Below are 23,069 nucleotides of genomic sequence, written 5' to 3' on the forward strand. Positions count from 1 at the left end.
CTGAACTACAGAAGAATTTGAATATAATTCCACCAACCGTAGACAATTTTTTAAGGAGAATTAAAAGCCTCCGAAAGGTGTGAATTTTGACTTTCAAAAATTCCCATTACAAAAGTCTGTATGTATGACTCCTCTCGCCTCAGGTTATCACCGGCTCCTAAGAAATTTCGATCAATTTCATTCCAATTATGTAGTTCCGAAAATGCATCAAATTCTTTTGTTCCAAGAAGAGATTTATTCATTTTCTATACATATAATTTTACATGCCAGTACATTCTATGATTATGGTTGTACAAAAAATCAAAAACATTTACACAGATTTTAGGATGATGAATCGCAGGATTCAATTATTCGCATAAATAAATAATATACGCGAGACTAACTCGCTTAAATGCATATTTGATATCCGTAGTTAAAAATATACACCAACAAAATTTCACATTCGACACTACACACATCTCGATAGGAAAATTGGACAAATCTTCAAAAACTAATGACAGTTTTTCTACTTATTTCAGGGCCGTAATGAAAACTTATTCCGATGAAAATAACTACGTTTCAATGGGAAGGAAAACTGATCTATGAATCTAACCAATTCTGACCGACAATTGATTTAATATTGGGGCAGATATACATATATTCAGCTACATAGAATCAGGACTCATAAATCTCTATCAATTAAATCTACATTTACCTTCTGGTTTATTGCATACATCATAATTCATTAACCCCCTTATTAGAATGTGTAGTATTAAGCATAAAGAGCTTAGTGTCCCAATAATCTACATTGTCTATTAGTGAGGCGTATTAGATAGTATTCACGGTTACAAATTCATGTCAACATGTCGAATGATACAGTATCATTCAATGACTCTATCCATGACTCCATACGACTCCGTTGGCTGAACCGTGTCAATGACTCCAAATGAACACTATCGATGACTCCAACTGAACAAGTCAATAACCCCAACTGAACACAAAATTAACACTATTAGAAACTCTGCATCCTGCGTCAATGACTCCAAATAAACAGTGTCAATCAATGAATCAAAATAAACTATCAATGACTCCAAATGGACAGTGTCAGAGATTCCAAATAAACGCTAATGACTCCAAAGGAACAATGTCGGTGACTCCAAATGAACAGTGTCGATAATTCCAAATAAACGCTTATGTCTCCAAATGAACATTGTCAGTGATTCCAAATAAACTCCTATGACTCCAAATGAACAGTGTCGATGATTCAAATGACGTTTTTTTTTCACACAGTCACATTAACCTTAATTATCTACTCTTTTTTATACGTAATCCAGTCAGTCAGTTAATCCGAAATAATCCTACAGGTGACACCACTAAGTTTCTGATCCTGCAAGCGTGAATGAATATTTAAGCACTGAACATCGAACTTAAACGTTGCATGCACTGAACATTTCTGCCTACCCTCTCATTCTTATATATATATATATATATATATATATACACATATAATCCCATGTTTCATGTTCGTTCACGTTGACGAGGCCCTGAAAAATGTCACAGAACTATATAAGGCACAAGTTGATTAACGACGACTAAAACGTGGCGCGTTTCTCCGCGATATGCTAACAGTATGTACTGTTTCTCCTGTGTTTTGATGTTAATATTTTATTGCATGTCATTTCCTATGTAACTTGTATATTATATGGAGCAATAAAATTAAAGTTCAAGTTATCCATCATGAACTTCTCCTTAGAAGAAGCAGATCTCACATTTGAAGGGAGTTGTTTTCATGTGAACGAGAAGGGCATGTATCCTAGTAAGCGCTGTAGGCATCAAACAAAAATCAGCTGACAAGGTATGGTGATAAAGACGCAATTTCATGCAATCTGAGGGCATTTCGAAATCTGTTGGAAAATATTGAATGTTTTTTTTTTAAATTTCATTGGCAGTCTTTGGAGAGGCACTCAATCAAAACAGGGGTCTGTCTGTCCATGAGAGATTCATCATGGACAGCAATGAGAAATTCACCTATGAGAAATTCAAGATGGCCACCAAGAAAATTTATTTGTAGGCAGTGTGGCAGGTAGTAATGAAAAATTCAAAACCACCATTGCGGCCACATTCCACCCGTTAAGAAATCCCCCGAGTTCACCCTGGTTTTTCCATGCGATTACACAAGATTCTCAGAGCATGAATCAGAGAAATCTCTCAGTTTAAAATGTTACCATTCATTCATTTTCCATTGAATCACATACACTGATGAAGAAGCATGTGGTCAATAACATTATCTGAATTTCCCAAGTTTTCGGTAAAATTTGCCGAATTCCCAGGAGTTTTTCAGGGTTTCCTGGTCAGTGGCCACCCTGACATTGGACAGTAGATGATCAGCATTTTCAATACGGGATAGACACTTCCCTCGTTCAAACTCATACCCCAAGTTTAACGAGAATCGATTGAGATTAGCACAATGCTTGGATTACAGCGGGAATACTTACAGATTTCCAGCCCGTAGAGCTTGTATCAGACGTCGTCGAGCGTCAATTACTTTTTGTTCTTGCCGACGAACGTCGTCGTCGTTTATCATAACCGACTGAAAACCATCGAAGAGATTACGATATATAAACAGCAACAAACCAACAAACCCGAGAACTACCCGTGAGAGAAAGGAATCACTCCTCAGGACCTCGTGACTTGGATACCCGACAGGGTCCCTACATAGATCGGTCATTCTTGAATGGAATTTCAAAGAAAATTTCAAATTTCGAGGAAGTGTCTGCATCACTTTCATATCCTTGTATATCATAGTACTCAAAGGACAATAAAGATATATAGAATTGAATTATCCCGATTACTGTAGACTCCTTCTAAATTGGTAATGTTTATCCCGGTATACCAATGGTTTTGTGAACAGATTTTCATCTTACACACTTCCTAATTCGGTAACCTCCCAAGTGTGTAAAAAAAAAACTAGGGGTCCAGGGACACCATGCCCACTTGGGAAGTGGTTTCAAATGCTCAACAATCTAACAATTTCAATATTCAACGTCCCCTGGTGCCCATTTACAAAAACCAATGACCTTAAAACTCACCACAATCATAGAACATGTCAGCAGCTACGATTTTGTAATTGATTGTGATAACAAAATATGCCTCGTTACCAATTTAATATGGAAATACTAAGTCATTCTACTATTCAACGCCTCCTGGTGACCATATTCAAAACCCAATGACCTCGAAACTCGCCACAATCATAGAACATGTCATGAACTACAACTTTGCAATTGATCATGGTAACAAAATATGCCTAGGTACCAATATAATAAGGAAATACTAAGTCATTCTACTATTCAACGCCCCCTGGTGACCATATTTAAAACCCAATGACCTCGAGACTCACCACAATCATAGAACATGTCATGAACTACAACTTTGCAATTGATCATGGTAACAAAATATGCCTAGGTACCAATATAATAAGGAAATACTAAGTTATTCTACTATTCAACGCTCCCTGGTGACCACTTAAACTTATGTCCTTAAAACTCACAACAATCATAGATGATGTCATGAGCTACAACTTTCCAATTGATTGTGGTTACAAAATATTCATAGGTACGAATATAATAAAGAAATGCTAAGATATTGTATTATTCAACGCCCCCTGGTGGCCATATACGAAATCCAATTACCTTGAAACTCACCACAATCATAGAACACGTTATGAGCTACAACTTTCTAATTGATTGTGGTAGCAAAATACGCTTAGGTATCAATATAATGTGGAAAAACTTTTTCCCACTTACGAATGAGTACTGGTTACACCAAGATGGCCGCCAATTGCGTCATAATTGGCTGATGAAAAATACCTGTCTCAGGTATAATACATCCCTTTCCAAAGAACACCCATCACAAATTGTAATGAGAAATGGCAAACCAGTAGGAAGCTACAGACTCAGAATTCGGGCCAAAATTAACATTTTTGGGCACTAAAAAGGTCATAGGACGGCCATCTTGAGTCCGACCGACCCAATTTTTGTTATGTTGATGGGCCCTGGGGGGATTCACATATATCCGAAAGATCAAGGTAATTGATCAAAGCCTCTTCAAAATTTCCCTCAAAAAGTTCAAAAATGTGTAAAAAGTGCTGATTTTGGCGAACAACAATGGCTGCCAGTCGGCCATCTTGATTCTGACAGGGCCAGTTTTTCGGCTGAAGATGTGTCTAGGGTAGATACCTGTGTAACCCAAATATCAAGACGTTACCTTGAAGCGTCTTCAAAACTTCCCAAAATAACTGGATTCCGTCTACGGACGGACGACGGACGAAAAGTGAACGCAATAGCCCGCTGGGACTAAAGTCCCAAGTGGGCTAAAAATCCTGGTCTCAATTGTACCGATTAAGGCATAGTCTACTGTACAACTGTAAACTCGACAAAAATTTCCTGCCCGGTATTCTCAGAGCCATCCCTATAGGATACGTGTGTTAAAGTGCGACAAGATAGAAAGCCCTGTAAGCACAGTGGGGCTCTGGCGGCGCTGAATCAAACTAATGGTCACTCAGACACCATGCCCACTCGTTAAAATTCTTTTCAATCTCAGATGACTTCAATATACGATACCACTCAGTGACCAAATACGGATCCATTTAGGACGGAATTGAGGAGCGAGAAGGCTCAACAGATTTAAGCAGTACACACCTGTATCATCGGTTGATCGGCGTTGATATGAACGCCGGGATTTTTCTGTAGTTGAACTTTCGAAGCTTCCTGTCCGAGAACCGGCGTGCTGTTATTGTGCAAGCACGCCGCTATACTCTGCAGCAAATTCTCGTCGGTTAAAGCCGGGCCGATGCCTTGAAAAAATGAAATAACGAATCATCATAGCATAATGATAATAGTCCAATTGGTTATTGCAATCTGTTCATGCATCGGGGACAGAACGAACGAGGAGCCTAAGACCTCTGTAAGACCCTAGATATGTGAAGTGCCGGTTTATCTAAAGGTACTATTTTCCAAGTGGAGCACAATTTTGTCTAAAACAATCTAAAAGCCAATCAAAGTCTTTGAAATTCAAACTGCTAAATGCTCGTTAACTTACTTTCCAATATCAAATATTTGAATGTAAAATATCTTGAAAAATACCTCTAATATTTCTGGGCAAGTTGAATGGTTTAAACTTTTCTTCATCTTTGTCACAGGATGTCAACCCTTGCAGACGTTTCTCCCAGAATAGCTGTTAATTCAATAAAAAGATACAGTTTATAACTTTTTTCGGTTAGTTGACTAAACTCAACCATTCACAGGGTGGCCAGTTTCTGCCAATTTACAAATTCCCCGAGTTTCCCTCGATTTAAACATGTTATAAGACTGAGTAATTCCGAGGAATTTCTTGGTTAAAAATGTTACATTTTATTCATTTTGTGTGAATCATTTAGTGATAAAGAAATGCGTGGTCAATGTTATATCCAAATTCCCTGAATTTTCCAGGTTTCCTTTTAAAACAAAATTTGTCAAATTCCCGAAGATTTCCCTGATTTCTTTATAGATTTTCTAAGTTTTCCACATCAGTTGCAAACCTGCCATTTAAGCTGGCAAAAATCTATTTCAATAATCTTCTAAGAGTGCCATATATTCATACAGTGCTGCAATAATTACATCCCACTCGGCAGGGATTCGCACCTGATGGCATCGAGACTCACCGCGGTACGAAACCCAGCCACACTAGCCTGAGCGCACAGCTCAGATGATTGTCATTATTAGCCGATCAGATATCCCTATTCATCCTAGCGCATGTTTTTCCATTCATTAGGTTATCTGTGAAATTTGCCTTAGCAATTTTATGACGGGCAATCCGATTGGTGCAGCAAGTTTTCTTAAGCAAACCTCTCGTCTCGAGCTAGTGTGGGAGGGTTTCATACGGAGTACCCTGGCGAGGCCATCAGGTTCGAGGGAGGATGAGACACACGAGGTATTACGTACTTGTTTAGGTTGGTCTTGAACACCGTGTTTCAGATCGGTTTTAGTTTTACTGTGAGATCGAGTTCGTTTTACCGTCACTGGCTGTTTGAATATCGACGCCGTCTGACGAATCGGCAAAGCCAAAGCCGCGTCGTGTCTCATCCCTGTAGCAGAATTAATAATAATACTAATAATAACAGTCATTTGTCATCAGAATTAAGAGAATTAATGAAGTCTAAGTTTTGTGGGGAAATCAATGATAGAAAATACTGAAGAAAGGGGTTTACGGTATTGTTTTTTTTTATCAGCAATGTATTGTCAACCTATTACCCCCCCCTCCCTAATCTTTGGACCAAAGATCTTTTCAGTTTCTTTTATACAAATTTCAAAATCGAAGGTGTTTGATATTCGAACACAGGTCGTTAAAACTAATTGACAATGAACTTAATTTTTGTTAATCAGGAATTCTAAATTTATGCTATGGAAACAATGGATGGTACGGCAGATAAATAACAGGCCTAATATTGACAATAGTTACTTTTTCGAAGAGGATTCTGGTTGATTTTGCCCGATCGGAAATCGAACGACGCCAAGTCGAACGAATCGCCGAGTACTCGCGCCATCATTGGTTTCGTCCTTATTTTTCGACCATCGGGACTGAAAAGGTATAAGATTTCGCACATTTGAAATATTGTACATGAAGTGAATCAGGTGAACATTTAGGCCTGCATTATTCATGGTTCCAACAGATCCAGTAAGAAATCCAACTTTCCTGATATTTCCCTGACCCTCAATCGAAAATTCCCTGATTGAATTAAGAATACCCAGTATGGGCTATTTCTCTCCAGAGATTCCTTGTGCGACTCATCAACAAATATACACAGTTGACCGCCGGGACTGACAATATCCATACGATACAAGCGAAATATGGAATCAGCATAGCATATATTGAAGAGACTTATTCGCACCGAATGAAATATATGACATAAGTAATTCTATGAGATATGCAATGACGATATAGGCTCAAGCGTAATCAACTCTACTCACAAATTCCCTCATTTTCAAGAAAAGTCAGAATTCGCTGATTTTCTATAGGTAGATTAGAAAATAAATCTGGAATTTTCTGATCGGTATGAACCCTGTAGGCTATTCGGGTAGGCCTACTGCTAACAACTTAACAACAACTCCGAAAGACCCTAAAAAATTTGATATAATTTAGATAATGGCATCAGGCCTATTCCAGTTAACTGCTAGTTTGCAAACATCTATAGGCCCCCCTATATAGTTGTCTTTGGTCTAGAGGGTTCATAGGATTAGGTTTAGGGTCCATTTCAGAGGTAGGGAACGAGCCTCGGTGGTTAAGTGGAAATACAAGCTACACTAGCAACACACAGGCTAGTCAGTAACCTGTCTGTGGTTTAGTTTCACGATCGGATATTTTCACAAACCACAGTCAGGAATGGGAAGGTCATTTTTGTATAAAATCTTCGTCAGCCAATTTGACTGACGAGTAATTTGCCTGGCATTTCATTGTCTCTTAAGATATCCGTCTAATTTTTGTTGTAATCGACGCACAACAGATTCGTAGTTTGTCTGATACCTATAACACCTCACCTGACGATCTTAATCCATGTGCAAATCGGCCGTAAAGTGAGAGTAAATTTCCGTAGAGTCAACAGCTGCCATTTTGAAAATTACTGGAGGTGCTGGCACCTGTGGACTGAGGCCAGGACAACAGCACAAACTAACAAAGCGAAACGACGAAATTGAAAAATATTAAGAAATCAACACTTATTCACATTTTTCTTTTACCAGAATTTATTATTTAAATATTAATTAAGGAAAACACGAAGATTTGAAATATAGGTTGGAGAACCATCAAAAATAAAAATTGTCGTTTCGTCTTGGAAGTTTTATATAAATCCTTGTAGGTCCCCTTGTCTTATCATGCCACATGTGCAATACAGAGAAATGGCGGCCAATGGCGAAATTTGTGGAGAAATTAATTAATTTCTCAAAATAATGTTGATTAATCACTCGAAACATGCATAAAATTGGATTATTTCGAAAGGTACCTGTGTAAGTTTGTGAAATAAGCCATTAATTGTGGACTGAAGTGGATAGAAAGTATATTTTTGAAGTGTTACTTTTTTCAACCGTGTTTTGGCCCTTGTCATCCCTAACGTTGGTATAAGCCCATCCGATTATAAAAGCTTACCACCAACGATTAGGTAACTAACTACATACAGGCAAGCCCGGGTGCAAATTCTCCACATTTTCTTCAGTATGATGGGCAGAGTAGCTAGGTCAATAGCAAAATGGCGTTAACAGGAATAATGCCACATTGGCATTATATCACCTGCCTAGGCTAAGGCTAAACCTTGATTCCCTCACAAATGACTAGGGGAAGGGTGAACTACAGTACAGGATTTAAGATTGGATTGGGATTCAGAAAGAAGCAATCCTGACCCCAGGATTCGTTCATATTCGAGTTCCTCTGTAGTCCATAGAGCCAATAAATACCGTCGGCAGCCGCAAAATAATTGACTGACATGACACGGACTTGACGGCGAGAAGAAAGGAAGCACCGACCGGTGCGCTGGCGGCACGCTTGTTTTTGGGAGCTTACCTGTAGTAATACACATCGGTTTTTCCGGCAGATAAACCGGATTTTCTGATAATTTCTTCCCTTTTCCAACCAGAAGGCAAGCCGGCGCAAACCGAAAACCTTCTTTCAACCACGCTCATCTCCTTCGATGGAAAAACACGATGTTTTGGGGCGAAATTATACGAAGAATTTCAATAGCCGAACAACAAAGATTTAGCGTAGTGAATTCTGCGCGTCGGAAATAGTCCGACAGATTTATAACACCGATTATAGATCCAAAGAGAGATTTCATATCTAATTACACAATTTTATCTAAATAGCAATTTATAGATATGATTTTAGATATATTGCATTAGCTACTAATTATTTCGGATGATCGAATGAATATGAAATAGCGCTTAGTTTCTTTTTCTTTTAACAGGGGGCAGCGGCTGACGGTAACCCGGAAGTGATCCTCCTTGTCAGCTGAATTGAATAGATGAAATGTCCAAATGTCAGAAGATTTAAGATTCGATGAGAAGGTTGTCCTCGTCACTGGAGCCGGTGGAGGTAAGCCGTATTCATCGTAGACAAGGTTTACAAACGAGTTTAGACAGTAAAAAAGCGCTGTCAGTGTCAAGTCAATGTCAGTGTCAAGTGTAGTAGGACTGAACAAACACTGACTGACTAGTGACTATTTCTTTCTCAGCAAAAATATATAATTCAAGCTTGTCCCAGTTCCCCATCATCCTCCCTGGCAAAACTTTGCTTGACAGGGTTTGATTGCCAACGGCTGGAGCTCATGCCAACACAAACCCTGGCCGCAAGTACCCCTTCACGCTTCATTGGTGAAAGGTTTGCGGCCAGGCTTTGTGCATGAGCTCCAGCTGTCAGCAATTAAACCCTGGCAAACGAGGATGATCCGGCAGGGATTTGAATTTGATGATATCGCTTGACTCAGCTACGGCACAAAAAACTCTTGACTCTGCCCCACTTGACTGAGTGCGCAGGTAGGCCTACATGCCTACACGCCACACGCTACGAAAATTTGCGGCACCAATCAGATTGCCTGTTGTATAGTCGCTGAGGCAATCTTAACCAGTAAACAATAGATGGAAAAATCTGGGCAGTGGGCCTCCTCTCGAGCGCAGCCTTCTAGCTTGCTACTGTCTTAACCCCTTTTTACAAAATATCCACTGCTGTATTTATGAAATTGTATGAAATTTATTGTAAATATGAGGTAAATAAAGAAATATTATATTATACATCATCTAAAGCTGTGCACCCGGTCTAGTGTGGCAGGGTTTCGTACCATGGCGAGTCTCGATGTCATCAGGTTCGAACCTATGCCGGGGGAGGATGGGGTTTCCCTACAAATTTGTTTCGTTGATGTCTTGAATTTCAATAGGCCTAATTGCATTTCAATAGGGGTGTACACTTAGGTGTATTGCAATATTAGATATTGCATTTTTGGATATCAAAGTGCCCTTTTGCGATGTGACAATTTCTTAAAAAATTGGCCTCTGGATCCGCCCCTGCTCAGTCTCATTTGTGTTTTCTTTTTTAGGACTTGGTCGTCAGTATGCTTTAGCATTCGGAAAACGCGGTGCTTTAGTCGTCGGTGAGAAAAAGCCTCATATAGATTCAGTAATTAGTTTCTTACTGTAAACAAAACATATTCATAAAAGATAATCCTGTTATCTTTCAGTTAATGATTTGGGTGGGGACATTAAAGGAGGTGGCAAAAGTTCAAGACCTGCAGATCTTGTTGTTGATGAGATCAAATCTGAAGGAGGAAAAGCCATCGCAAATTACGGTATTTTATCACTAGTTAGGCCTTAGGCTAGGAAAGTGACCTAACGATTGGTGTCAAGCTTTTTATGATCGGATAAGTTTATGAAAATATCTAATGGTAAAACTAGATCACAGTCTGGTTAGTTTACTGACTAGATGAATGCCTGTGCGTGTGGTTTATATAGGGAAAACTGTTTTATCGATTGTTTTGTTGATGTTCTAAAGTATCTATCATCTATAAGAGGAAAAAGGAAATCTAGTACATGTAATTGAAAGGGGTAATATGCTGGATTGGGCACTTGTAGGCCTGAAGGCGGTAACACTGGACTAGTTCAGAGTCAACACTGTCCTGAAGTTGTTTGTTAAATGACAATAGAAAATGTATACATATTCAATTGTAAAGAGTAGCTTATGATATTTTCGATAAGGTCATTGGTCTCTGCTCTGTATAGGTGTTGTTGAATTTTGAAGAATTGTCAGATTGTCGAGATGACTATGGGATATGATTTATTGATTGATATGATATGTGGGCATTGTGTCATTGGACCCTTAGTTTTATTTCTCAACTGTTTTCAGACTCTGTAGAAGATGGGGCTAAGATAATTGACAGTGTTGTGAAGGCTTTTGGAAAGATCGGTTCGTATTCATCCCCATTTTCCTCTTGGCAAATATTACCTCTGTACGATTTCATTATTAAAAATGTTTGACTAAATATTTTCAGATGTAATTGTGAATAATGCTGGCATTCTGCGAGACAAGTCTTTTTCAAAAACGACCGATGCTGATTGGGGTAAGTCCAGTAATACAAAAAAACATGTCGATAGACTGCACCTCGCTCCATCTTTCATTGTGTAGTACAGAAAGAAACCAGCAATATTAATGGTTTGATGCCTTGACTTGTGAATTTGACAATGATAGCTAGAAACTAATGTTCATCCAAAAATGCATTCCCATTTTGTCCAGAATAGATGTCTTGCAGACTTAGTACTTATGTCATGCGATGTAATGATGCTTTATCAGCAGTCAAGCACAAGTGCTGACAGATCCCAGCAGATTTATACCCCCATTACAGCAGACCTTGCATAATCCAGTTACAGTTGGAACTGATGAAATCTATCTGAGATTTTACATATATTCATGTATAAATGGACCATAAATAATGTAGATCAAATTCCAGATTTAATTGATTGGGATTAAACAAGTATGATTGTATTATGTCAGAGTCGCTTTTGGCAAGCTATCAACTCTGGTGTCATTAAGCTATCAAATTGAATTTGTTAGACCGAACAACCTTGGATATAACAATTCATCAGTTATAACAAACCTAGAACTTCCTTTCCAAATAGAACAATTCAATAAATTCATACTGGATATATAACAGGGTGGCCACTGTGACCTGGATAACCTGGATGATTCAGCCAGGGAATCAGAAAAATCAGGGAATTTGAAGAATTTTACCAAAACCCTGGAAAAATCAGGGAATTTAGATATTCTGTTGAACATGCTTTTTTTATCATTATGCCATTCATGAAAAATGTATGAATCGTAACATTTTAAATCACAAAATTTCTCGGATTCCAAGCATGTTGGAAGCAATTTCTGATTGCCGCTGCCAAGTGTCGATTTTTGACAGGTTCTCATATTTTGCCGGAGCGAATTTATTTCAATTATGTCAAAAACGTGATATTCAAAGAATTCAATGTCATTCAGGAAATAATTGTAGCAGCTTAAGCCGCTGCAGTCGTTGCACTTCCAGCGCCACTGGATTCACTCAGTGTTTTTTATTATAACATGGAAAAATGATAGGAAACTTGGAATTTGTAAATAGGCAGAAAGTGGCAACCCGTATGATGAACTATATCGGTTAATGAAGAGATTCTCCTATCCTTTGATGTTCGTTGCGATGAGGTTCCACTGTATGAATAAATTGCATATTAAATATCAGCTTTTGAATACAAAGCAATTCTTTGGTTGTTTTGTTGTAATTTAAACGGGCATGGATGGCACAACATTCGCAATTAAACGATGACGTAACAATTGATTTTTGAAAAAGGAAGATGAAATCATTTCAATGGCTACATATTCTATTATGAATACATTTGTACACCTGTAATCGATTTCCAGATATAGTACATAGGGTCCATTTACGAGGATCATTCCAAGTGACAAGAGCAGCGTGGGAACTTATGAAGAAACAGAAATATGGACGGTAATATAATGTTTTATTCAGATATTTCATATATGCAGTCGTTATTTAGGTTACTTGTTATGTATTGTATGTGCCATACTGATCTTTGGCAGTAAAATCATTGATAATTTATGTTTCTTTTTCAGGTTGATCATGACTTCGTCAGCCGCCGGTGTTTATGGCAACTTTGGCCAGGCTAACTACAGTTCAGGTAAGATTTGGCCGACATGAGCCACGATCACAAGGATTTTTTTGCAAATTAGGTCCATAACCAAATGGGGCCGTGCCTGTTTGGCCCAACCAAAAATGTTGGACCAGGCCCGAAGTAAATTTTAGGTCAAATTATTGTGTTTGAATTGCAATTGGTTCTGGAAATTACTCACCTTGCTTTGATTGAATATTGTTAAGTATCGGGTGAGTGGTTTATGTGTGAACACGCTCGCTTATTAGACATGGGCCAAATTTGACTTGGGTCTGCCAATTTGGCCCGGACTAAATCATCTATTTGTGATCGTGGCTAAGATCTGAGGATATGTACATCAATCCTTCATTTGAACTGGATTTCACAGATCCCTGGGTAAATCACTGATTGGCATACAGTGTGTGATGTATCATAACGTTATAATACAAAGAGTTCTTCTGCAACTTCTTCATGTATCGATTCAATACAGAGATTTTCCTGACAAATCGCAAAACTGGTTTACAGCGGTCCAGTTATCAAGAAAATAATCATTTTCTATTCTTCAATAGAACGTCTTCAGCTCCAGTCAATAAGCAAATTCCGTTTTGCACTGTTTCATTCTAGTTTGAATGGCAAACTTTAATGAGAAATGGAAAAATATATCTGACTGTTTTTCGAGACAGATATGATTGGTCTTAGTGCGTCGCTTCACAGAAATACTAAGCTATAGACCTGCAATAGTGTTTATGCAAAATGCTGGAACCACATGTCATATTTTCATCTACTTTTCGTGCAGCAAAACTTGGGCTTCTAGGCCTGTCGAACACACTTGCTATTGAAGGGGCAAAGTACAACATACACTGCAACACTATTGTACCTACGGCTGGCTCAAGATTAACAGAAACGGTCTTCCCTCCAGGTATATTTTAATGATATTTATTCAAAAAATTTATTTTTCATATTTAAGTCTCATTGTTGTGGTAAAATTGTTCTAATTTGTGACATTGAAAAATCTTTCCGAGGTTAATCTATTCAGAACTATGTATAGAACATGGCCCTGACTTTTTCAAATAGAGTCTTAGCACTCTGAAACATTTATCAAGTAAATATAAGGAATTGTACTTGTGAAATTGTTTTGATGATATGTGTATTTTGAATATTTACGATATAGATTTGGTAGAGGCCCTGAAACCTGAGTACGTAGCACCGTTGGTTTTATATCTTTGTCACGAAAGCTGTCCAGAAACTGGTGCAGTGTTTGAAGTCGGAGGAGGATACATTGCTAAATGTACGTTGGAATTTTTTCTGCCTATCAGTGCTGCATGCGACATTGAATTTTCTCCATATTTTTCCCAATTCAAGTGTATTTTGTTCATATCTCGGGTTTGGATGAAAATTGAAATGAAGTAAAAATAAATCGATCAAATCTTCTGATAATTATCGTTTTTACAACCTTATATTTTTACTGCAACAATGCGCGCTGCTGAGAATGTCAACATTGATGCCGTCTTCCCTATAATTCAACTTGAATTGAAAGCGAATAATTCTACCAAATTTTAAAATGCATTTTTTTCCATAAGTTCTCGAAAAAATGATACCCGGTAACTCTTTTGACTCTGATATACAGTGAGATGGGAACAGACGAAAGGTGCAATTGTTCGAAAGAAAGGAATCCGTATGACCCCTGAATCAGGTAATTCGAGAAAATCAGTTTTTAATCATATCTTGGTGTATGATGACAATTCCTAGACTGATCGCGTTATAAATTTTTTGCTAATACAAAAAATACGCTGTACTTTCTATTTTTGTGTGCAGTGCGTGATAATTGGGAGAAAATAACCGACTTCGCAGATTCTCGCCATTCTAGCACAATTCAAGGTAAGCCATTATTGAAATGTGTGGTTTGTTTACACATTGACTATTTCATATATTGATATGTATCAAAAGTAAAAGGTACACTGAATATTTTTTTATAGAAGCTACATCTGAAGCAATTCAAGCTATAGGTATTATTAACAGCAGCGACGATCAGGAAGAAACAGCGTTACCCAATAATGATAATGATTTAGATATGGTAAGTACTCATGTATCATAAGATGACGAAAGTCTGTTTATTCCCTATAATACTTAGGGAAATGCAGTTCAGGGAATCTGAATTATAAGCATTCTAGCAGCCTTGATGAGCAATTTTATAGATTATGCCTTTGGGGACTTGCTAGAATGAACTCGAGTGAAAACGAACATGCCAAAAGACTTCTGGAATGGTAAAAGCACAAAAACTGAATCCTGCCTGATGGAACAATATTTTATCTATGTTTTCAGCAATCTGCTATAGGATACACAAGCCCTCCTCAGATGTACACATTCACTCATGAAGATGTCATTCTGTACGCTCTAGGCGGTAAGTTTCTCAACACCGGGGTTCAGTTCCATATTCATGGCTTAGACTTAAGACCATTGTAGTTTTATAACTAATCTGACTAATCCAGTCTTGACATAAATTTAAGACCATTTTTGGACTTAAGTCTCAACTAAGGAACTGGCCACTTGAGTGCCAAATGGCATACTGTTTGTACGCCATATTTCATTCAGCTCCGATGCTGAGACTTACGCATTTTCATCATGGGCCTTCCTTGCTGGTGTATTTATATCGCACACGTTTCTTCGTGTTCCTACACACCTCAGTAAAGTCCAGCAGTGAAGGCTTTCAAAGGTTGGAATTTCGGATTTTTTGCCGATTGTGAATGAGATTGGGTATGAATGAGCATTTTGATGCTTGGGGTTTAAAAAAAAACGTGTAAAAGAAGAAGATACAAAGCCGAAACTTGTATGTAATTATCTGTGACTGTCATATTGATTGTTTTCAGGCCCATAAAAATGGGTCAAAATAGGTAAGCTTCTGACCTTGGCTGGGCTGAGTAAGAGTTAACACCGAGTTAAAATTAGTTCATTTTCAATGAGTTAAATCGTAACTCACAACTATGGAACTGGGTCAAGGTGTTTTTAAAGGAACCCTGTGGAATATTTTGGTAAGGGGATTGAAAGGCTAGGTTAAAATCCAATGATATTACATTTCATAATTCATTCATCTTTTTCAGTCGGTGTGTCGATGAAAGAAGCTGAAAATCTAAAATTCCTTTATGAAGGATTGGAAAGTTTTTGTGCTTTACCGACTTACAGTGTGATTCCTGCTCAAGAGGGGTTAAAATACATATTGTCAGGCAATGTCCCTGGCCTAGAAATCGACCCTTCAAAGGTTTGTACTAAAGTTTCTATTTTCATACATCCTGTTACATTTATTGTCGAAATGGTGCACTCTTGATGGAGAGAATACAGGGGTATTATAGAAGAGAGCTACCAACTGTCCCTGATTGTCAAGGACAGTACCTGATAACTGTCCCTGATGGTGGTTTTTCGATGCTATAGAAATTATATTGCGGTTCCTGAAACGATATTCCGCTGTCCCTCTTAAGATTGTTCTAATTCTTCATTTTCCCTTATGTGTCCCTGAAAATGTACTTTTTTGTCTCGGATGTGGTAATTGAAAGGTTGGTTGGTCTGATAAAGAAAAACAGAATTGAAAAAAAATCACATGTTTTTGCAGGTGTTGCATGGTGAACAGTACATTGAAATGTACAAACCATTCCCTACTAGTGGCACTGTAAAGAATGTGTACACAATATGTGATATCTTAGATAAAGGTTCTGGTGCTCTAGTGATCATTGATGGTAACTATCAATCCTAAACCCAATTTTTACGATGAAATTGATTTAAGTCTCTTTTTCAATAACAGAAACCTAATTCTTTTATAGTCTATATCGTAAAGTAATACATAAACCAACATGTTTTCTATGTATTGATAGTTGACACATACGATGACGGCGGCGTCAAACTGTGCTGCAATCAGTTTGCAATTTTCGTGGTCGGAGCTGGAAATTTCGGGGGCAAGCGAACATCCACGAAACAGAAGATGACTGCTGGAAAACCTCCCTCCCGATCCCCAGATGCGAGTATCACTGAAAAGACCAGCATTGATCAGGTAATGGTATATAGGTTTGTTCGGGTTCCCCTTGAGGGGGTTTATTCAGACAATGTAAATATCTTCTTATAATACAACTAGTCTAACTTGTGACTTGTATTTGGCTCTTAAGTTGGTGTGAACTTTTAGATAATTTCTCTTTTGGCTGCGGTACTTAAGAAAATAAAATTTTCACTTAAAACTACTCTGGGGTCCAAATTTAGTTGATAATTTCATCAAGACTTTGTTAGTGAATTGATTGTCTTATTAGATGACTAGTGTACCTTTTAAAAGTTGATTTTTGGGACAGGGTAGAAATATAGATTTTGCTTATTGAATATTTGAAGTACTCGAAAAAAGAGTTAGAATTTATTCGATCATTTGAATGAAGTTGATATTTTCTGATTCAAGGCTGCGTTATACAGACTATCAGGAGATTTCAATCCGCTGCACATTGACGCAAACTTTGCAGCCATGGCAGGTACATGTACTTTGAATGCAGTAGCTTCCACTTAAATCATTACAATTGGGACTGCCAATTGTACTCGCAAGATAATGGTATTTTCCGACAAAAATCATTCAAACAGTATTCCTGGCACTAGTTGCATTACCAATACTGAGTTGGAAGGAGCCTACACTATTTAATTCCAGGATGAAAGAAGGATTAAAGACACCATCTCGTTATTGTAATTCCAGGTTTTCCTCAACCTATATTACACGGTTTATCATCGTTCGGTTATTCTACAAGACACATTCTTAAACAATACGCTGGAAACGATGTCACTAAACTGAAGGCTGTAAAGGTCAGATACCCATGTCATATGAATATAGTTTTAGCTGCGAGCTAGACGCTATGCTTTAGAAAGTGATTTCCATTGATTCCCATTGTAACAATAGTTGTTTAAACCAGATAAGGTCTAAGGTCAGCTGTTAACTTGCATTCCTATTTCGATCCTACGGATTTAAAGACTTGGTAGTTAAACCTTAAATACAAAATGAAAGAATAAGTTTTAAGAATTGAAAATATCAGGTAATCATGGTTTGGGCCAGAGTTTATAGATAAACTAACAATCTAGCTTGTTCTATATTGGATATTGAAATTTTTTGAACTGACAGTGTGATTCATATCCCATACCTGCTCCATGATTAATGACTTGTAGGCAAGATTTGCTAAGCCAGTTTTGCCAGGGCAGACTCTACAGACAGATATGTGGAAAGATAGTAACAGAATATATTTTCAAACTAAGGTATGAACATAGAAGTCACAACGCCTTTCTTGGTATTCGTCTTTTTCAAATACCACTTCTAATACAAAACCTAATTGTTTTTTTCAGGTGATCGAAAATGGAAACATCTGTTTATCCGGGGCCTATGTTGATTTGATATCTACAACGGAAATTGAGAAACCGACTGAATTTAAAAAGGTCTATGTTTACTTAGACTAATCTTAAGATAGTTATTTGATATTGAGCTATATTGACTGCTAAATGACTTTAAATTATGGCAAGGGCGGACCCATGGTGACTTTCGAGACTTCTAGAAGTCAATCAAATCTTTAAATCGTTTAATCAACAAAGAAAATTGTGGCAGTGTCTAAAATTGCCTTTTTGGGCATCGGTCTGCCCTTTTGAGAAGTGGGAAATTTTTCAGAATTCGCCCCTGCGTGGAATAAAATTTACAACTCCTGGAAAAAACTGAAACTAAGGAGTTAAGTGATGTTATGTGTATGGTACTACCAATTCAAATACCAGCCTAAACTGTACAGTAGAACCCGCTCCATTTGGGACGAATGAAATTAATCAGAGTTTATCAGAAATCAAAATTGTAGATCATATTAGTACCAGTACACTATGTACAAATCACCGCAAATTGACCAGAAACTCACTGTGAACTGGCCTTATTTCTTTGATAGATGACAAATTTACAAAGCGATGCTGTCTTTGCCGAACTGAAAGAAAAACTGGTATTAGAACCCAACCTCGTCAAAAAGATCAAAGTCATCTACCAGTGGAACATCACAAAAGAAGGAAAAGCAGCTGCAACTTGGAGTAAGTAAATTTTCAAAATTTAATGTAAATATGTTTTGAAAAATCATACTAATTTTTAGGTCAGGTGAATGAAGAAAATTTTGCAGCTAGTGTTATCTATCACATGATACGATTTCAGTACAATGATTACTATTCACAGGGTTAAATGCGAGTACGCAACTCGCTCTGTAAGGGCAGTATTCATCACGAAAGTACGGTACATCCTAGGCCACACTGCGTGTGTGTGTGTGTGTGAACTCCACTATACATGCATATTAACAAGATGTTTTTTAATTGCAGTTCCGAGACAACATTGTCTTTCTTTCTTATAAATCACAAGTGAGAAGCTATCGCTTCAGTGGTAGTGGGTGGTTCCTGCTATGAAGAGCAGATTTCCTGGAAATTGATACTTGTATTGAGAAACCATTTTATTCCATTTCAGCGGTGGATTTGAAGAACGGAAATGGTGACATTTATTCTGGCGTGCCAAAAACTGGGAAACCAGGCTGTACGTTAACTGTAGACGATGAAAATTTGGTGCAGATGTTTTCGGGAAAACTAAATCCACAACAGGTGATGTTTCAATGAGAAATCTTAATTAACCATGAAAAATATCAAGGGAAGTGGCTTAATTCTAAATTTTACTTGACTTATAGAATGAAATTGTAAATTTCTTTTTAGGCGTTTATGAAAGGCTTGTTGAAAATCACAGGAAACATAATGTTGAGTCAAAAACTTGGCCAACTCTTCAAGGATAGAGCTAAACTATGAACAATCATTCCTTCTTGACAAATCAACCGACAATTGAGAAACTTTGTTACAATAAACTTTCGGGACGTTATGAGTAATGAAATAATCTAAAATAGCATCTCCGGTGATTTAAACTTCTCATGTAGTATCCACAAGAATCCAAGAATAAGAACAAACCACCATAGTTTCCTTTGAACTAAAAACAGGTTGTCGAATAGAATCAATAACAAAATATATATAATTTTTACAAAATTTTTATTTATTGTATCAATAAAATTAAGTTAAGTAAAATATACAAATGGGATTGCAATAGTTTTCTCTAGTTTTTCTTTGGTTTCAACTGTTCGTACTTGGATTTGCTGCCCCACCATAGAAGGAACGGAATTCCGAGGGATGGTAAAGTCATCACAGCGAATGCTCCCCAATCGAGCTGAAATGATCAGTGAATTTTGTCCTAATTAAGTTACTCAAATACATGATTTTTATTGTCAAGACGAAGGATACTTAATCAGGGTGACCACTTTCCTCGCATTCACAAATGGTTTCCTAATTTGCCATGTGATTACCGGTTCACAAATAGCATTTTACAGTCAATAGCATTATCCAAATCCCCTGAGTTTTCAAGGTTTTTGGTAAAATTTTACACATTCAGACTCCCTAAGTTTCCCTGACTTTTATCTCGATTTTTCTTATACCCTCAGTTAATTAGCAAGGAGTCAACTGTATTTCCCTCTGCAGATGGTGCTAAGGTCGTAAGTTCTTGAAGGCAGTTCCAGGGTCTTGTTACTTACACATTACAGTGGGTTTAAATCTAAGTTGATAATCCGATTAGCTATGCAATAAGTTTACTTAAAACTGATCTAAACTCATTTTTAAGCCCCTAGTAACCAAGCGAAACATACCATGTGAGGTGAAAATCTCCTTTCGTATTCTTTGCTTGGAATGACTTCTCTGTGTCCTGGTGCACTAGTATGTCCAAACTAAAAATACAGATTTCAAATCATTTTCAAAAATGAGGCCTTTCTGAAATTGCTATCCCCTGCCAATGAAAGAAATACTTTTACAATTGATAATTTTGACTCAAAAATTTTCTTCGGATTAAGTAAAATTTGAATCATGAATAATACTTCACATGGTTCCAGGTTAAATGGACCAAATGAAGTGAAAATCCGGAGTGCAGAATCTGAAGCAAGTTCTACTCTAGTTCCATTCCTATGATTGTGCAACCTCGCATTACTAAGACAAACTGAAAAATACACTTACAATTGTTTCTTTACTGTCTTCAGTGGATTGGTAATGAAGTTCCCCCGATGTAAAGTTGTAGACGCCGTAATTGGTCGGTTTCAAGATAACCACGTGGCTCACGTTGCTTCCTCTAAAGATTCACGAGTCAAGGAAACAAAACATTTTTAAGCATAATTTTCAGATAAAAAGCTTTGCTTCTCAGAGATTCTGGGAATCTTTTTATGGTCAAGGTCCAGTTTCAGAAAAAAGTTCAGCTTAAGATTTCGGCTTACTAACACTATTGGTTACTTCACATAGTCAATGAAGATAACAGATAAAACTTAATTGAATTTAAACTTTTCAAAGAAACTGAAACCAGATATGTGAAACATGGTTATAAGGGCTGTTGCAAAAATAGCTTTTAGTTCAAGTAGTAATACAAATTTATGAGTTTGCTGCCAACAACCAATAAACAGTTTAAATCTACAGGTTCGGATCAGTCTCTTTGTGCAGATGATAGATGTGAATTACATCTGTTGCAACACATGTAGTACATGGCCTATCATTCTTGAATTTCATTATTCTCAAATATTAAAACAAGTTTTGGACATTTTGCTCGAATTAAAGGAGTTTCAAGCACCTTAAAAAGCATTCCAGTTAGGTAGGGACCCTCTAACCAGAGACATACAATTTTTACAAATATCATGTAAGGATACGGTGCAATTCGTTCCCATTTTACGTTCAGCATTCCGATTACTCGATCAAAATCTTGCTCGGGGAATGATTCGTCGTTTAACTTTACGTTGAACGCAGCACTGAAAAACAAAACACAAAATAAGATATCAAATATGCAGATAGACGATAGGCGAATTTTGTTTGTACACAGTCAGCCAATTACTCTCCTAAGTAGGCCTAAATAAGATTTCTGCGGAACACCAAAGTAAAAAACTTTAGAAAATCATCCTCTTTCTACCAATTGGTTATATTTGGGGCGGCTCATTTCATAATAATATTTCGATTCGGGGGCCAGTCATGGCTTAGATTAAGACAAGATCAGTCTAGTGAGTAATTTGAAAACTTACCCTCCACCAACGTTGTAGATACTGTACTCCACAGTAAGTTCTTTACCCTCGACGATGTATGGGTTCAACACATTTTTCGAGGCTAACAACCTGGCAGTGGAATCATCGTTATCGGCAGTATTGGTTCCGAAAACAACGGCTAATACGAACAATGCAATCAAACCCCTCATCTGAAAAATGAATTAAACATATATATGATAAATGTGGTAACCGGTGATGTCGGACATCAAAATACACCAAGTTTCCATGATTTTGAGAACCTTACTCCCAACCAAAATTGGAAACATGCAGCTGATCTATGTTCTTAAGTGAGTGACTGGTAGTTAAAGACTTAGTAAGTATACTACTAGAACTTAGAGTCAGCAATTACAATCAATGGTCAAATGATGATATCATTCACTGACGGTGACACTGCAACCACCACCAATCCAAGACTAAAATTAAAAACAAGGCCAAGGGTGACCTAACTAAACTGCTGTCTTACCCCAACCACTGCCTAAAAAAGGTCTGTCCAGAATAAGTGAACAGAAGTGCGGTGGTGCACGCACACGCAAGCGCACTGGACTGTGTGGAGAAACAGGTGGTTTGTCTTTGAAAAAAGTGGATGGATAGATGATGGATTGCCTGGGAATTTTGGAGAGTCAAGCAAGCCAAGGTACTTGGTGCAGAAGGCATCTAATTCGTTCACTACTCATTTACAAAAAAGCATTGTACGCAACGTATCGATTCATTCTCGACCAAATATGACGAAAATGGCCAAAAATAATTGAATTGACGGTGGACAGTTTACCTTTTCAGTACACACAAACCAACACAACCCGGAAGAGGAAGTAACGTGCCACGACACATGTAGGCGGCAGTGCGGTATAAACAATTCCTCACGTGCCGCTATACGCGCTTGGTCTAAAAAATCTAAAACCACCGAGTATCAATTTTAAAAAGTTTTTCGACAATTCTTCTGGTAATGAATAGTAGAATATTGATGTTATTTTAATGGAAAATTTTATTTTCTTGTAAATAAAACTATATTGCATTGACTCTGGCAGGTGAGGATTTTGACAGCTGACGCAATTAGCGCAGCGCCCTCTGTTCAAACAAGTGTGTGCGGTAATGATGCAAAATATTCCACTCTGCGAGCTATTGGCATTCCAAGTTTTCTACACGACATATAATTCGATGTTCGATTAACGTGTTGCAGTGAATAGTTATCAAATATCGTTCGTGAATTCTGCAAAATCTTCAATGTTTACTAATAATTTGACAGTTCCCAGGGCAGAACAAC

The 23,069-nt window shown here is 37.5% G+C and overlaps 3 protein-coding genes across 3 annotated transcripts; 1 reads left to right on the forward strand and 2 right to left on the reverse strand.

Moving 5' to 3' along the window:
• Positions 1 to 244: 244 nt before the first annotated feature.
• On the reverse strand, positions 245 to 8,750 carry LOC141906177 (methyl-CpG-binding domain protein 3-like). Its single transcript, XM_074795408.1, has 7 exons — positions 8,566 to 8,750; positions 6,475 to 6,593; positions 5,958 to 6,100; positions 5,121 to 5,211; positions 4,677 to 4,831; positions 2,475 to 2,569; positions 245 to 1,523 (listed from the first exon to the last, which is right to left on the reverse strand). The coding sequence occupies exons 1-7, from the start codon at positions 8,682 to 8,684 to the stop codon at positions 1,508 to 1,510; spliced, it is 738 nt and encodes a 245-aa protein (XP_074651509.1). The 5' UTR covers positions 8,685 to 8,750; the 3' UTR covers positions 245 to 1,507.
• Positions 8,751 to 8,965: 215 nt separating this feature from the next.
• Positions 8,966 to 19,726, forward strand: LOC141906176 (peroxisomal multifunctional enzyme type 2-like). The gene is made up of 23 exons (XM_074795406.1): positions 8,966 to 9,093; positions 10,091 to 10,144; positions 10,232 to 10,339; positions 10,894 to 10,953; positions 11,039 to 11,107; positions 12,442 to 12,526; positions 12,652 to 12,716; positions 13,483 to 13,605; positions 13,858 to 13,974; positions 14,314 to 14,379; positions 14,502 to 14,564; positions 14,663 to 14,760; positions 15,009 to 15,087; positions 15,785 to 15,942; positions 16,291 to 16,414; positions 16,550 to 16,725; positions 17,116 to 17,185; positions 17,401 to 17,507; positions 17,865 to 17,951; positions 18,039 to 18,128; positions 18,617 to 18,752; positions 19,174 to 19,304; positions 19,413 to 19,726. Exons 1-23 carry the CDS (start codon positions 9,036 to 9,038, stop codon positions 19,500 to 19,502), a joined length of 2,214 nt encoding a protein of 737 aa, XP_074651507.1. The 5' UTR covers positions 8,966 to 9,035; the 3' UTR covers positions 19,503 to 19,726.
• On the reverse strand, positions 19,720 to 22,660 carry LOC141906178 (translocon-associated protein subunit beta-like). Its single transcript, XM_074795409.1, has 6 exons — positions 22,578 to 22,660; positions 21,788 to 21,957; positions 21,422 to 21,520; positions 20,745 to 20,856; positions 20,384 to 20,461; positions 19,720 to 19,911 (listed from the first exon to the last, which is right to left on the reverse strand). The coding sequence occupies exons 2-6, from the start codon at positions 21,955 to 21,957 to the stop codon at positions 19,801 to 19,803; spliced, it is 570 nt and encodes a 189-aa protein (XP_074651510.1). The 5' UTR covers positions 22,578 to 22,660; the 3' UTR covers positions 19,720 to 19,800.
• Between the last annotated feature and the right edge of the window lie 409 nt (positions 22,661 to 23,069).

The sequence above is a fragment of the Tubulanus polymorphus genome, chromosome 5 (genome assembly GCF_964204645.1).
Source record: "Tubulanus polymorphus chromosome 5, tnTubPoly1.2, whole genome shotgun sequence".
Lineage (NCBI taxonomy): Eukaryota > Metazoa > Nemertea > Palaeonemertea > Tubulaniformes > Tubulanidae > Tubulanus > Tubulanus polymorphus.

What these genes read in the sequence shown, in the direction of transcription:
- LOC141906177 (XM_074795408.1), bottom strand. Translation starts at nt 8,684, where the DNA reads ATGAGCGTGGTTGAAAGAAGGTTTTCGGTTTGCGCCGGCTTGCCTTCT. An exon ending in ACCGATGTGTATTACTACAG is followed by an intron (nt 6,594 to 8,565) that starts GTAAGCTCCCAA and finishes ATACCTTTTCAG; the next exon opens with TCCCGATGGTCGAAAAATAA. An exon ending in TTCAAGACCAACCTAAACAA is followed by an intron (nt 5,212 to 5,957) that starts GTACGTAATACC and finishes TTGAATTAACAG; the next exon opens with CTATTCTGGGAGAAACGTCT.
- LOC141906176 (XM_074795406.1), top strand. Translation starts at nt 9,036, where the DNA reads ATGTCAGAAGATTTAAGATTCGATGAGAAGGTTGTCCTCGTCACTGGA. An exon ending in ATGATAATGATTTAGATATG is followed by an intron (nt 14,761 to 15,008) that starts GTAAGTACTCAT and finishes CTATGTTTTCAG; the next exon opens with CAATCTGCTATAGGATACAC. An exon ending in CTAAACTGAAGGCTGTAAAG is followed by an intron (nt 17,508 to 17,864) that starts GTCAGATACCCA and finishes AATGACTTGTAG; the next exon opens with GCAAGATTTGCTAAGCCAGT.
- LOC141906178 (XM_074795409.1), bottom strand. Translation starts at nt 21,957, where the DNA reads ATGAGGGGTTTGATTGCATTGTTCGTATTAGCCGTTGTTTTCGGAACC. An exon ending in AAGACAGTAAAGAAACAATT is followed by an intron (nt 20,462 to 20,744) that starts GTAAGTGTATTT and finishes CTGTATTTTTAG; the next exon opens with TTTGGACATACTAGTGCACC. An exon ending in GGAGATTTTCACCTCACATG is followed by an intron (nt 19,912 to 20,383) that starts GTATGTTTCGCT and finishes TGATCATTTCAG; the next exon opens with CTCGATTGGGGAGCATTCGC.